A 14,486-nucleotide genomic window follows, 5' to 3' on the forward strand; every position below is an offset into this window, starting at 1 on the left:
CAAATGACCAAGAACTCGGGTCTGCTACAACAAAAGAAACTTTATTTAAAAATATTTTTTTACAGACATGGGTGCCTGAAAAAGCTCTTTAGTTAACTGTGTATGGAAATGAAAAAAATTAATAAATAACATTAGTATAACAGAACCTCTAAACATTAATACACTGGCAAAACAGAAACGGACTTAAAATGAAAATGAATCTTAAAGCTCTGCTATTCTCTGTAAGAATATTTACCTTCTGTTTTATTCTTTACAGGTGAGAATGATTAAATACTGCTCATATAATTTTTTTATATTAATGACACATTTTTAAAATAGTCCACAAAAATCTCATCTAAGTTTTCATTTTGTTTTATTTTTAACACTGATATACAAATGGGACTCTTCATTCTGGAGAAAAGTATCAAGTTCTCTCCAGCCCCACCCAGGCCAAGAATGTCAAAATCCTGAATAAGGAGGACTTTGAAAAGAATTGTTTCTATCTCCCAATTCTTTATTAGTTAAAGGCAGGGAAGAAGTGAGAAAAGGAAAAGAGATAAGTAAAATGTCATCATACAGAAAACTTTTTTTTTTTTGGTCGAAACCTACAGTGGCCACAATACTGAGGACAGGCTTCTGTTCCGGTATGTGGTCCTTGCTGCCCTTCCCAGGGGAAAACTCGCCCCTGCAGAGGGCACTAGTTGCTTAATGCTCTATGTCTGAAGTTTTCAAATGAAAGGAAAGCCAAGTCTAAGGGACAGGCAGGAGGTCTAGGCCAGTTCAGGACCCAGCAAAAAGACAAGACAAAACGAACAACCAAACCACCTCCCCTTTTCGGGAGGGTCCACCCTACACTGTTCCATGAAGTTGGGTCATTAATAGGATCGGGAGGCTGGGTCACTTGAAATGGTCCAGAGTATGCCTGGAAATCATGGAACGTTCTGTCTCTTCCTGCTGAACACAGAACATTCAACCTGATAACTGAGATTCTGACTGGAACCAACCAGATGATCCTGGGATACAATGCTCGTTTCTTCCAACTAAGCACCGTGGCAGGGAGAAGGGACCGCGGACACGCTGCACCTGGGGGCCACCTCCCCAGGCACACGGAGCACTTCCTCTCCCCTAGACCAGAGGGACTAATGACACTCAAGGTAGAGGAGCTAAGACTCTGGTATTTCCATATTAAGTCCTAAAATGCAGCCTGGGATACAGTGCTGCCTTAGAAAGGCACAAAATGTTTGGCTTTTTTTTTTTTTTCAGTGTGCTAAAAATTGTTTTGTTTTGAATAAAGGAAAAAAAAGATATATAAGGTTAAAAATCCCAAGTCACCACAGCCAGAAAGCAGATGTAGGAGGTACCTCATAGCTGCCACACCCCTACCACACGTTTCAGCAGGAGGTCAAGGCCAAGACACTAAAACAGTGCTGAGAAGGGCAGGTCAGGAGAGGAGGTATCCACTCTCATGGGCATGGCTCACTCACCCAGACAGCAGAAGGAACAAGCCAAGGAAGAGAAAACATGTGGTCTACAGACTTGTAAGCAGTTCTCTGCCTCTTCAGTTTCCAGACAGCCATAAGCATGGCCACCCTCACCCAGGACAGGGTCAGAGGTAGACAGGGCGGAGGGAACTGACACAAAGGGCACATCAGCGCCCATGCCAGAGTGCCAGGCGTGGGCACACTGCACACCCCACTTCAGGGCTTCAGCATGGAGGCAGCGCAGGGCCTGAGGAGGCTCAGAGAGCACGTACGGAGCAGTACTCCTCTGGCCTCCCAAACCGGCCCAGGGGCAGAAGGAGAACTGCGGGAGAGCGCCTCACACATTCATTTTGGGGACTGAATAAGAACACGGGGCCAGGCAATCAGAACTCTGATTTGTTCCACTGCCAAACCAGTAGGAGACGCGAGGTTCGCTTTCAGCCTCTGCTCTCCACAAACACAGGGAGCGGTCAGCCACATTCTTCTCAAGCACTGAACAAGGGAAGAGGCAGTGAGATCTCCAAACAGTTGTTAGTCTGTTAGTCAACAGCTGGCCCTCTGGCACCATGCTCTCCAGCCAACTGCGAGTAAGCCTCCAGGCAGGCCTCGCTCTCCCCACCCCGATCTCCCCCACTTACTCCTGGGCTACTTTCTGGAACCAAGAAAAACTGGTGCTCGCCTTTGAAACCAACCCAGATTTCCTAGAACTCTGTGAAGGCGAGTGGCACCGCTATCCCTCTGCCTTAATTCTGGCGCCTAGAAGGGAATTTCGAACACACAGGCCCCAGCCTTCATCACGGGCCTCAGTGTATATCTTTGGATTATTAGGTTACTTCTGTGTACATCAAATGACTCCAGTAGTTTAAAAAAGTTATAAGTGATTATGAAATGCCTTAATAACACTGGACAGGCTCCCGGATGAGATAAATAAGATCAAAAGATTCAGGCAAGCAGAAGCACAGTTTTAAAAAACCAAAAAATAAAGGCTTTACTATAGGACGACAAAGGAAGCAACTGGACAGGGCGGACAAATGCATCCTGTCTAAAGAGCTCTCAGTAAAAAGTTTCTCTAAATTGGAATCTATACCTAATTTATATCCTGGCAACTGTCCCAACTTTATAAATTCTTACTGGCAAAGTAGTTTCTGAGGTACCTCGGAAGGCCTGCCTAAGAATATTACTGCAGAGCTCCCCTCATAGAGGAAAGACCAGATAAAAGGGTGGGGAGGAAGGCTTGGAGGGAGGCAGGCCACGGGCCCATAGAATGAGTATGTTCTCAGCACTAAAGCCTGAAGAGAGCCCAGAAGTCCATGGGTAGGGGCTACAGTGGATTTGTGATCTGCTCTCTAAATGAAATCAAAGAAGCCTAGAAACCTGAGACTGAATGAAGGCTAAGAAATGTCACCTAAGAAAAGATTAGCTCCAGAACAGGAGAAACTGGTCCTAAAGAGGGAGGTAAGAAATCTTGGATGCCAAGACTCATAAAGGGAAGAAAAACAGGAAATAAAGCAACAAAGAAGACAGTAACCTAAATTAACTTTAACCTAAGCATTTCCTCCAAGTCCCAGACATAGTCCCATGTCTGCCTTTCCACTCTCAGAAGAGCAGTATGGTTAAGTTTTACTACTAGAGTAAAGTATTTTAGGGTATCTATCCCCGCCTCCCTGAGAACCTCCCCCTGCCCCTACTTCCCATCTGAACCAGCATGCCGCTTCTGCCCTGTGTGGCAAAGTCGGGGGTCGATACCTGATCCATGTGCTGGGCTGATCATAGTCTTTCTTGAGAATATGAACCAAGAGGCACTGGGAATCTGTTAAAACGGTGATCCCATTTAATGGTGAGCTGGGGGTCGTGAGGACTGGGGTGCCTGTGTTGGGGCCATGCATACCGACAGACCGACGAGCAGGAGAAAGGACTAGCTGCAAAGTTTCTCAGCTCCATGCAGAATCAACTGTACCGCTTATCCTGGGTTCTGGGAAATACCCTGCATCCGTATGATTCCGTCCTTTCCCCTGCTTTAATCCTTCTGTTTCTTGCATCCAAAGGACTGCTCAACAGGACGGTCAAAGATACAGCCCTGACCTTCCTCCACTATGCATCCATCTCCGTGCATTACATGGCTACACGCATTTCTAAAGAGAGACTGCTAATGCAGACTGAGATCAAAGTAGAAATAGTAATGCTTTATGCCAACTGAGAATACTTTAGATAGAATTGCTAGGGCCTGAAGGTCTAGGAGGATAATAACGTGTTGACTTTCATACTAAGTTCTACGGTCTCTAAGCTCCGTACCCCTAGAGATACAGGCTGACGTTTCTGAGAACTGACTGAGTTCAACCTATGCTACTGCCTGGCTCTTGGGAGACCAAACAACTGGTTGAAGGTCAGGACCCAGAAACAGGTGCCCATCCCTCTCGCACACCTTCAGCCCTTCTAAGACACAGGATCAGCTGAAAGGTTGTTGAAGGATTGGAAAACAAGTTCCATATAGAATGGGAGATGGTGAGAGGTCCCAGAAGGGTGATAAGAAAACTTCCTTACAAAGGGGATCAGAGGTACAGGCAGCTCAGTAAAAAGATCAAGGAAGGCACTAGAGTGGAAAGGGGTCTGTAGGCAGATGCTTTACTTAAACATTTAACTGCCCTATTGTGCAACTCTGAGCCAACATACCAACCCACCACCAAACAGATTCTACTTAAACACATAAAAATGGTGGGTATCCATGAGATTTACATGGAGGACTCTCCCAGACATTGTCAAAGCTATGGGAAGACAATAGGGGTTAATGGGAGTGTCTTGAACTGATTTTTAACCAGGACAGCTCTATAAGGAAATGTCTACATAAAAGAGCTGTGAATGTAACCTGCACAATCTTATTGGGAACGGCTATTTTAGGGCCAAATGCACATGCTAGACAGCCCAAGTACAACCGCTCAACATCAGTAAACCACCATATGGTGGCAGGGGAGAACACAGAGCTGACACTTCAGGCTCATGGTAATCACTCATAAACACTTGCTTAATGAACAAACACAATGCTAGAGCCAAGCCAATAGTCAGAACACCGTTATTCCATGGGCAGGGGTCACTGCAGAGTCAGAAGGGCCAACAGCAAGAAGGGGGACTTACAGTTTGGGAAGAGGGCCTATATCCCTCCACCTACAGTTTGGAAAGAGGGCCTATATCCCTCCGCCTTTCATGATGTGAGGTAGGAGAATATTCTGCACTAACGCCATGGCTGATCACACACAAAAAGGTCTACATCTTGTTAAAGGGAACATATAGCTGGTCCCTATTTTGCAAGCAAATATACAAAAATTCATGTGTAAGATTGCTGACTGGACCATAAAATATATTTTACCTTTCTATAGAGGAAATAAATATTTTAAGTGTGAGGAATAGCAACCCCCCAACTCTTTTTTTAAATCCACAAAACAGCTAAATGATACTAATAGTACCACCCCACACCCTGGGTCCTGGTGTTGAGAGTCTGTATAGGGAGCAAAAGAACAGAAGAATGGCAGAATACGTAGAGTGACACGGGGGACAGAGAGAGCTAGTGGAAGAGAATGGCCATCCACAGATATATATCACTATTTATATAAATATTAACACATAAATGCTGAGACGATAAACTGCCTAATCTATTATTTACCTAAAGGGAGGTATATCATTGAGCCCACAGGGTTTTTCCACTTTGATAACTCCTGACTTCAATGGAAGGAGTACAGCAAGTGCAGCTGATTACGTACTGCAAAGCAGGCACCCGGCAACAAGGCCGGCTGTGTAAAGCAACCCAGGGAGACGTGGGGAAGCAGAGGCCAGGTTGAACAGAACAGCCTAGTGCACTTGAGAAAAAGGAAAACATCAAAGTGGTTTTTACCTTACTTACCTGACAGGTAACAGAGGAGGAACCATTTGTAATTAAGAGCGGGAAAGGGGATGTGTTTGCCGAAAATGGCGAAATTCAAAGCCCACTTGTGAAAGGTCAATTTTAGTTAAAATCACAGCAGAGCCAAAGAATTAAAAGTTGCCATACAAATGCAGGACGAAGAATGGGTTATCGGTGCCTTAGTCAAAGGAAAATTGAAGAAGTTAAAGTTTTGGAAATATCCTCAACACAAAAGCCACGCAAAAACTTTCCTGAGCCTCACCTGGCAATCTCAGGCGTGGACCCAGGCGTGACCTCAGAGCATCCAAAGAGAAAACCCCTCACGGAATGGTCTAAGACCCTGAACACCTGCAGATACATGGCCGACAAGCTAAGAACCAAGCCATGCAATGGCGCACACCTAGTTCAACCTGGATCCCCACGTTCAACACAGGGATCTGGCACCTAGCTTGGGGGCTGACCTGACGCGCCTCAAGCGTATTCCGTTATGAAAAGAAAGGATGAACCTGCCTTTAGCCTAGGTAAGTGAGGACATAATCTTCAAAGAAGATTTGGGATGCACTCTGAAAAGGCAACAGATATGCAGAACCAGTGCTTTGTTCTCTTGATAGATCTTCAGACCACGGGCAGTATCTACAGACAAGGAAAAATTCCAGTGTGGAGAGGTATGCAGACTGCGGCCATTTTCTCTAGTTCTCTGTCTAGGCCTTCGACATCTAAACAAAGTGCAAAACTGAACGCTACCACAAGTGAAACACTACGCTGGCTTTGAGAAGGAGATGCTAGTTACTGTTTCCTACTCTCTGCCGCTTTCCTCTGCCCTCTCCATCGCGATTCAGGCCCTCCTGCACCTGGTGGGGGCTGTATTATTTTCTGCCACGTAGAGGAGACACTGGGTAACCACAGCAAGTCAGCAAAACGCCCTGAACTATCTCCTTTGGGAACATAAATGGCTCTGAGGCAAGAGGAGAAAATCAAAAGACCTAGGAGTAGCTGAAAGCCAAGAGAAGAGTTAGATCAAGTTTTAGGTCCAAAGATGACAAGATGGGAAAGAAAACAGGTGTAAGGAGAGTCATTTCTCTTTGGATCTCATGACAAAACCATGATTTAGATTGTGAGGAAGGTAGATTTATCAAAGTGCAGGCTTGCTTCTGACAAGGAGGAAGGTTACACACTGCTATAGGGAAGTCAGTAAGAGGCCCTGGCCAGAGAACTAACTGAACTCAAGTGGTGTCTTGGCAGGATCTGCAGGAACGTACCAACGGTGCCCCACACAAGACTCTGAGTCTTCTTTACAAACTGGCGATGGCACAAGCTGCAGGGCTTTTCACATGTTGTCTGTCCGCAGTGAAGTCATTTATTACACCCAGTGATGTCTAATTACTGTGGGGAATGCAGTCACTAAAGAGTACATAGGACCTAACGTGAAGAAGAAAGGGGAAGGAAAGGAAGAAGGAAACGTTACATTCCCAAAGCCATAGGCACAAGAGAAAAGCAAGGGTGGCACCAAGGTAGGGTTGGTGCTAAGTATCAGCAGAATGCTGTGCTACCATGGGTGGTATTCCCCCCATTCCTTAAAGGGCAAAGGAAAAACTCATCTCTGAAACTACAACCTGGCTCATATTCAAAGGGAGACACCCATATAAGCTGAAATTCACTGGGAAGAAAAACTGAAGAGATAAATCTTTATTGTCTGTTTTGTGCATTTTATGTACAACAAGGTAAAGAGCGTGTGAATGGAGCTTCCTAAGAGCTTCATGGTATTTGGGCCAGAAAGCCATGCTGGAAACAAATGTTTTCCCTTCCCATTAAGTAGAAAACCTCGTGACCTACATTAGAACACACACCTGGCACCAAGGCAACTGACTCCCACAGACTATTTTCTGGGGAGGGCGTGGAATGTATCTGAAGGCCTCTATCTCAAATCAGTCACTATGTCATTAGGATAACTAAAACACCTTTTTCAAAACAGACTCAATGTTCCTATAGAAACAGTGCTTTGGAGTGACCAGTGTTCGCTGCGAGTATCAAACAGGACCATAATGATAGAGCAACAGTACTTTTTTCCCACCTATCTACCAAACAAATCAACACCATCACACACAATAAAGAACATCCTATAAGCTGCTCGGCTTCAGTAAGGCTGGTCATAGCAAGCCCACTGCCAATGACAAGACGCCAAGGAGGAGGAGGGGGGAGGAGACTGAGGAAAGGACAGAGGGAGGGTGTTTTAAAAATACAAGACTTCAGCTATGCACATTATAATCCAAGCCAAAGGGGAGTGTTGGAGTTGTAATACACACTGGGGTTGGGTATAAAACCACAGTTGCTGGCAGTCTTTAAGATTCCTTCTTAAACCTCTTGTGCTAATTCCCTGCCTGGGATTAACACACACAGCAGGTAAATCTTATAATCACAGGACACACACAACCACAGACAGACAGACAGACAAGACGCACACAACCACATCCTTAACCTAAGAAAGTCTTAAGTCCTCAATTAGGATTTACAGCACAGTGCTTCTCCGACTGCTTTCTGGACCGTTCCCCAGGTAGGCTACCACTTAATAAAAATCCACACTCTCTCCAAGTGGGGAGGGACTGAAGGACACCTTCAAATGCACTCTCAAAACAAATAAAATAATAAAACATCCTAGCTGCTCCATTCTCATTCCACTGCTTTGAAATCTTGGAACCACAGATGTGATATCCCACACAGGGCAAGACCTCATTGTGAAGTCTCCAAAGGAACCTCTCTGCCCTTTTAGGTGCTACTCGAGCAAGAGCTCCCGGCTCCTCGGTCCTCTAAGCTGCGGCACGGAGTGGGTGTGCTAGGTGGCTACATGGGCAGGAGAAGAAATAGAAACAAATTCCCGGAGGATGTTTTTGGCCATTTCAATATTGTTGTGGGCGATGACCAGAGCTTTCTGAATGTCCTGGTAGGAGTATCCCTGACTCATGAGGCTCTCAATCTCACTGGAGAGCTGCGGTGAGGTGGCGGCGGTGCTTTGCTGACAGCTACCTGCTTTTCGTTCAGAGTTGATTCTCCGAGGGAACGGTTTGGGTGGCCTCTCAGGAACTTGGGAACCCTCAGTGAAGTCTGGAAGAAAGAGGAAAGAGAATGTTTGCAACTCGGGGCGGGGCGGGAATCCTCATCCGATAACGATGTGCTAATACGAGATATTATGGACCTACTGTCCGTCAGGTACACGTGCGGTCACAAGGCGGGGTTTTACAGTTTCAAGGGCTTCTGTCTACAGCCTCCTCCACTCGCAGCACAACAACCTTCTAAAGACACCACGCGCCTGTCCTACCGACAGGGACCACGCTGCCCTCCACACAGAACACCTGCACCTGCACCACGCTTTACACTGAGCACCAAGTTTTCACACACATCACTGCCTGAATTAGTTAAAAAACACGTCTGAGGGGCCAGAGAAGACACTAAACTTCTCCCTATACAAATAAGGAAGCAGAAATAAGCCTAGGTTGCAGTGAAGAAGCATTAAACAAGGTTGGGTGGGTGGGGACCACTGCCTGTTTGGGCAACTGGTGCCATGTATCCTTTTCACCAGCTGTCCTGAAGGCTGTCTTCCATTTCTAAAGTGACAGCAACTCTGGCTGCTGCCCTCCCAGGCGGCCACAGGTGCAAGAAGAACAGTCCTTAACAGTCAAGGCTCAAATGCGGGCTGGCTCCAGGCCTACTCAGTGTGCTTTCCAGAGCTGGCACACCTCCTCTCCAATGGGACAGGGACAGCGCCCAGAAGTGTGGTCTGAACCATCAAAATGAATTACTACTGTCACCATGCACGCTCAAAAGAGCCAGAAATCCTATTAACACTTACCCCCAGCACAGGAAGAGCCAGGGTTTAAGGAACAACCTCATTTCTAAGTCTGGCAAAATCCTCAAGAGCCTGAATACAGTTTAACTTCCTAATTTGGGACCCAGGACCAGCTTTCCTCCCGCTTCAGTCCACTCCTTCCAGCTACTGACTTACTGTCACCAGGCAGTCATCTCTGTTTCAGTATAAATAAGAAGGCATACAGCATTTCAGGACAAACCCAAGGTAGCCTGGAGACTCACTCGTTGTGGGATCACCTTCCAGAGACAGCCAGCCAAAGGAGGAGCTGGCGTTGGAGATGTCAGAGAGCGTGCGGCGGGCCAGCACTGCGGGCACAGGTGGCTTGGGGACATCGTACCCGTCGTCTTCATTTTCTGATTCCTCAGGGCCAGTGTTGGCATGGGCTGCAGCCAAATTCCCTTCACCTAGAGAACAGTTTGTGCAGTTATCTTCTTTCTCCAACGTACTTCACCTTCTAACATTTCAGTACGGGGGCATCCGTTCATTCAAACACATACGGAATCAAATGGTTACCGAATAACCACTAGGGGCCAAACACCGTGTGGCCCTGTGCACAGAGATAAAAGAAACAGGGAAAATAAGATCTGCACCAATCCTGCAGCTCTACTTTTCTGAACGTGTCAAAAGCTACCCTTGCCAAGGTTAACAGTCACTGATGTCCAAGACTCAAGCACCACTTTATAGCATTCATTCAACATTTTCATCTGCAGTTCACCTTGGAAGATCAGCCAAAGGGCCCTGCTGTGTGCACTGCCTTCTTGAACTTTCAACTTGGTAAGCTAGTTAGTATGGGAATTGAGTATTCACCACCCACACACACAAGAATTTCATCAGTGTTGAAAAGCAATGGGAATAAGAGGGAGCTAGCTGTCAGCACTGCCGATCCAGGCCATATAACACAAAGGCCTCCAGGCCCTAGAAGGATGAAAAACACAAAAGGAACTAGCTGTGTAAATGGGAAATAAAACAGAGGAGGTGGTTTTACTGCCATAGATCAAAGGTATTTTGCCAAGAAAATTATTTACGAATATTCCGCGTAGGTCAAGTTCTCATTGGCCAAACATTACAGGCTCATTCCTCCGGCACATCAATGATTGTTAACGTAGCAGAACGACTACTCACCAAAGGTGCCGCTCTCTGTGACAGACGGTGCCGCCTGGGACTGAATATTATACATTGCTTCGTATGTACAACTATCGATCTGCTGGTTACAATCACAGGCTCTGGACCAGAAGGAAAGTGGCATAATGATCTTCAGAAACAGAACTCTGTTATCTGCAAACTTATTAAGATATACCTATTCACAACTTCTCTAGACCCTGATTCTATCAAGAATCTCCACCCTCCTCTTGCCAGTATCACTAGTACATATAAAAAGATTGACTCTTGTTACTAGTAGTAGCTGTGTATGTTTTTGGAATTACTGTGATGTTGAAGAAACATTAAGTGGAATTGCTTACAGCTGCAAGAAGCTTAAAACATTAGAGGTTACACACATCTTTCTGCTTCATTTCTGGCTGGGTAATGCTATGTGCAGGCAGCAAGCCAAACAGGTGAGTTGGTGTCAGCTGATTCCCAGATAGGATTGTTGTGAACCTACCGTGAACTCTGGGTTGTCTCCAGAGGCCACTTCACTTCTGGCTTTTGAAGTCCCACAGGCCTAGAGGAAGGAGTCATATACTCTGTGTCCTCCTCACTTTCACACTGCTCCCCAGGTGGCGGCTTTGGCACAGGAAGAGGTCTGGAAGATGAAGAATAAAAAACAGAAAAAGAAAACAAAAAGAATGAACTGCTTTGCAACTATCTGAAATAATTTGAAAATCACTGTAGAAGAAATATATAACATCCTAAGATGTTCAAGATATTCCTAGTGAAAAACAGCATGTACAGCATGATTCCATACACACAAGACTGGCAATGAGCATGTCACATGTTGCTGATCACGGTCTGACTCTAGGTGGTAAGATTATGGATAACTTATTCCTTTAGCATCACTTATCTGTGTTTTCTAAATATTATTATAATTAACACATACTGTTTTCATAAAGAGAAAAGGATCATTAAAAGGGTAATCCAAAAATTTTAATTCTTTTTGTTGATGATGTTAATAAAAATATACAATTGCACCTCTTACTCATTAAGCATTTTGGCAATACACACTTTAAACCATTCACATTCTCTTGTCACAGTAATTCTACCTTGGCTGCATCTCTGGCTATGTAAAAAGATGTTCACTGAAGCAAAGTTATTACAGTAAAAGCTTTTAAACAAAATAAATAGACAACAACAGGCAATGATTAAATAGATGATATTACAGCCACATTACATAATAATATGCAATAATTAAAAGTGAGGATTTGGGGGACTTCCCTGGTGGCACAGTGGATAAGACTCTGCACTCCCAACGCAGGGGGCCCATGTTCAATCCCTGGTCAGAGAATTAGATCCCACATGTATGCCACAACTAAAGAGTCCGTGTGCCACCACTAAGGTGCCTGAAAGACGCAACTAAGGAGCTCTGGAGCTGCAACTAAGGAGCCCACCCGCCACAACTAAGGAATCCATGTGCTGCAACTAAGGAGCCTGCCTGCTGCAACTAAGACCCCATGCAACCAAATAAATAAATAAATATCAAAAAAAAAAAAAAAGTGAGGATTTTGAAGAACTTTTTAACTGATAGGAAGAAATGCCCAAGATATAATGCTAAGTTTAAAAAAAGGGAAAACATAAAACTACATCTTGATCTAAAACATATATACACTTTACATGTCTGTAGCTATGGCCAAGTAACAAGCACTGTCTAACCATCTGCCTAGAACAGCTAGCTATAAAAGCAGGAAAATATGCAAAAGAAAGAAGGCATTGGAGAGCAACCAGGCAGCCAAGATTTGAGAGGCCAAGATTCCAGAGAAAAGGAGAATACACTACAGTAAGCCCCATATTAGGGGTTCTGAACTTGGGGTTTCAAGGTAGTTTCAAGAGACTGAGGAGAGAGGGATTGGAATTTGGGCCAAGGCACGAGGGGTCAAAAATCCTGGAGAAGGGAACAGTAGAGAAGTAGGTTTGAAATTCTGCCTGTAATTTTCCCCAGAGCTACTGCGAATCCTTAAATCACGTATGAGTGGGACTAGATTCTGAGAAACCAGGCAAAAAGTAGTAGTACTTTGGTTGTCTTGCCAAACTAGAGAGACAAGTTGGAGGTAAAAGACATGGCCTTTAAAATAATTATAATTTATATATTCCATTAAAACAGAGGATGGAGAATTTTATTAGAAAACTACAGAATAATGTTTTTTTTAATTCACATGGAAATTCTAGGACCTAAAAACACAGTATTTGTAAATACAATGGATGGATCCTGGGGCAGATTAGAAACTGCAAAACAGAAGATTAGGGAACTGAAATAGAGCGGAAACTATTCAGATTCAACTAAAGAGAGGAAAAAGAATGGAAAACACAAAAATGAGCATAAGAGCTATATGAGGTGTGGTGAAAAGGTAGAACTTTCAGGTAACTGGAGTCACAGAGTGAGAGGAGAAAGAGACTGCACTATTCAGTGTATTTTAAGAAACAGTGTACCCCTGAAACTAACACAACATTGTAAATCAATTACACTCCAATAAAAATTTTTTAAAAAAGAAAAAAGAAATAGTGGCTGAGATTTTCTATGCTGAATTTTTCTTTCTTTCTTCTTCCTTTTCTTTTTTTTGGCCGCGCTGCCCGGCTTGTGGGATTTTACTTCCCAACCAGGGATTGAACCTGGGCCCTCGGCAGTGAGGGTGCAGAGCCCTAGCTACTAGACCGCCATGGAATTCCCAGTGGCTGAGATTTTCTAAAACTGATTAAAAACATCAAATGACAAAATCCATAGACTCTACAAACCTTAGAAGGATAAATATAAAGAAAACTACACAGACGCATTATAGTGAAACTGCTGGGATGCAAAAACAAAAAGGTTTTATAAGTAGTCAGAAAAAGAATCATGCCCTTAAAGGGGCAACATTACGCTAATTTTCCAACAGAAACAATGAAAGTCAGAGGGCAGTGGGATGATATTTTTAAAGTGCTGAAAGAAAATAACTCCAGTTCAGAACACAGCTGACCTCTGAACAACATGTGCTTGAACTGCACGGGTCCACTTTTACCCAGATTTTTCCCCATAAATACACACTACAGTACTACACAAGCCACAGTTGGCTGATTCTGCAGATGTGAAACTGTGGATACAGAGGGCCCACTGTAGTTATATCTGGATATTCCACTGCGGGGAGGGTCAGCGTCCCTAACCCCCAAGTTGTTCAAGGGTCAAGTGTACTATGTTTAGTGAAAATATCTTAAAAAAAATGAAAGTGGAATAAAAGATATTTTAAGTCAAGCAAAATTTGAGAGAATCCATTAATAGAAGATACGCTAACAGCCCCTCCTCTTTCTCTCCCCGCCACACCCTGCCTCTCTAAAGGAAGTGATTTGGGCAGAAGGAAAAAGGTTCCAGGTGGAAGTGTGGTAAAGCAGGAAGAAATGAGGAGTGCTATAGTATAAATATGTGGGAAATTTAAATGTCCAGGAAGTGTTAAGAGGGACTGATTCAAAGTAGACTCTAATGAGTCAAAGGGATACGTTGGAATCCCTGAGGTAACTGTTAAAAGAGTATTAGGAGTGAAACGGTATAATAAAAAATACTTTAATCCCAAAGAAAGAAAGTAGGAAAAAATGAACACAGAAAAGATGGGGAAAATGGAGGAAAGAGTAGGAACAAATATTCCAATTATTTTTTTTTTTTTTTTTTTTTTTTTTGGTGGTACGCGGGCCTCTCGCTGTTGTGGCCTCTCCCGTTGCGGAGCACAGGCTCCGGACGCACAGGCTCAGCGGCCATGGCTCATGGGCCTAGCCGCTCCATGGCATGTGAGATCTTCCCGGACCGGGGCACGAACCCATGTCCCCTGCATCGGCAGGCGGACTCCCAACCACTGCGCCACCAGGGAAGCCCCTTCCAATTATTTTTAAACAAACAAACAAAAAAATGCTAGACTGGATTTAGGGGGGAAGAAAGCCAACAAGTATATACTACTTATGAGAAACATACCTTCAATGAGGACACAGAAAAGTTGAAAGTAAAAGGATGGAAAAAGATCATGCAAACACTACAAGAGAGCTGATGTGGCCATTTTAATATAAGTAAAAACAGACTAAAGCTGGTTAGAAGCAGAACTAGAGAGTAAATGGAATAATCAAAACAATTATCATTTAGTTGATAATTCTAAATTTCTATGTA

General features: G+C 44.2%; 1 protein-coding gene across 1 annotated transcript in view; it reads right to left on the minus strand.

Annotated features, from left to right (window-relative positions):
• Window positions 1-22: 22 nt before the first annotated feature.
• The window catches only part of CBL (Cbl proto-oncogene), an 88,996-nt gene continuing 74,532 nt past the window's right edge, over window positions 23-14,486 (minus strand). The window contains exons 13-16 of the mRNA XM_027082059.1: window positions 10,815-10,955; window positions 10,337-10,437; window positions 9,436-9,618; window positions 23-8,451 (exon numbers count right to left, since the gene is read on the minus strand). Coding sequence (XP_026937860.1) covers window positions 8,183-8,451; window positions 9,436-9,618; window positions 10,337-10,437; window positions 10,815-10,955 — 694 coding nt within the window. The 3' untranslated portion in view covers window positions 23-8,182. The remainder of the gene's footprint in view (window positions 8,452-9,435; window positions 9,619-10,336; window positions 10,438-10,814; window positions 10,956-14,486) is intronic.

This window comes from Aethalodelphis obliquidens, unplaced genomic scaffold, assembly GCF_003676395.1.
Source record: "Aethalodelphis obliquidens isolate GAN/ISIS:26980383/991018 unplaced genomic scaffold, ASM367639v1 scaffold46, whole genome shotgun sequence".
NCBI classification, from domain to species: domain Eukaryota; kingdom Metazoa; phylum Chordata; class Mammalia; order Artiodactyla; family Delphinidae; genus Aethalodelphis; species Aethalodelphis obliquidens.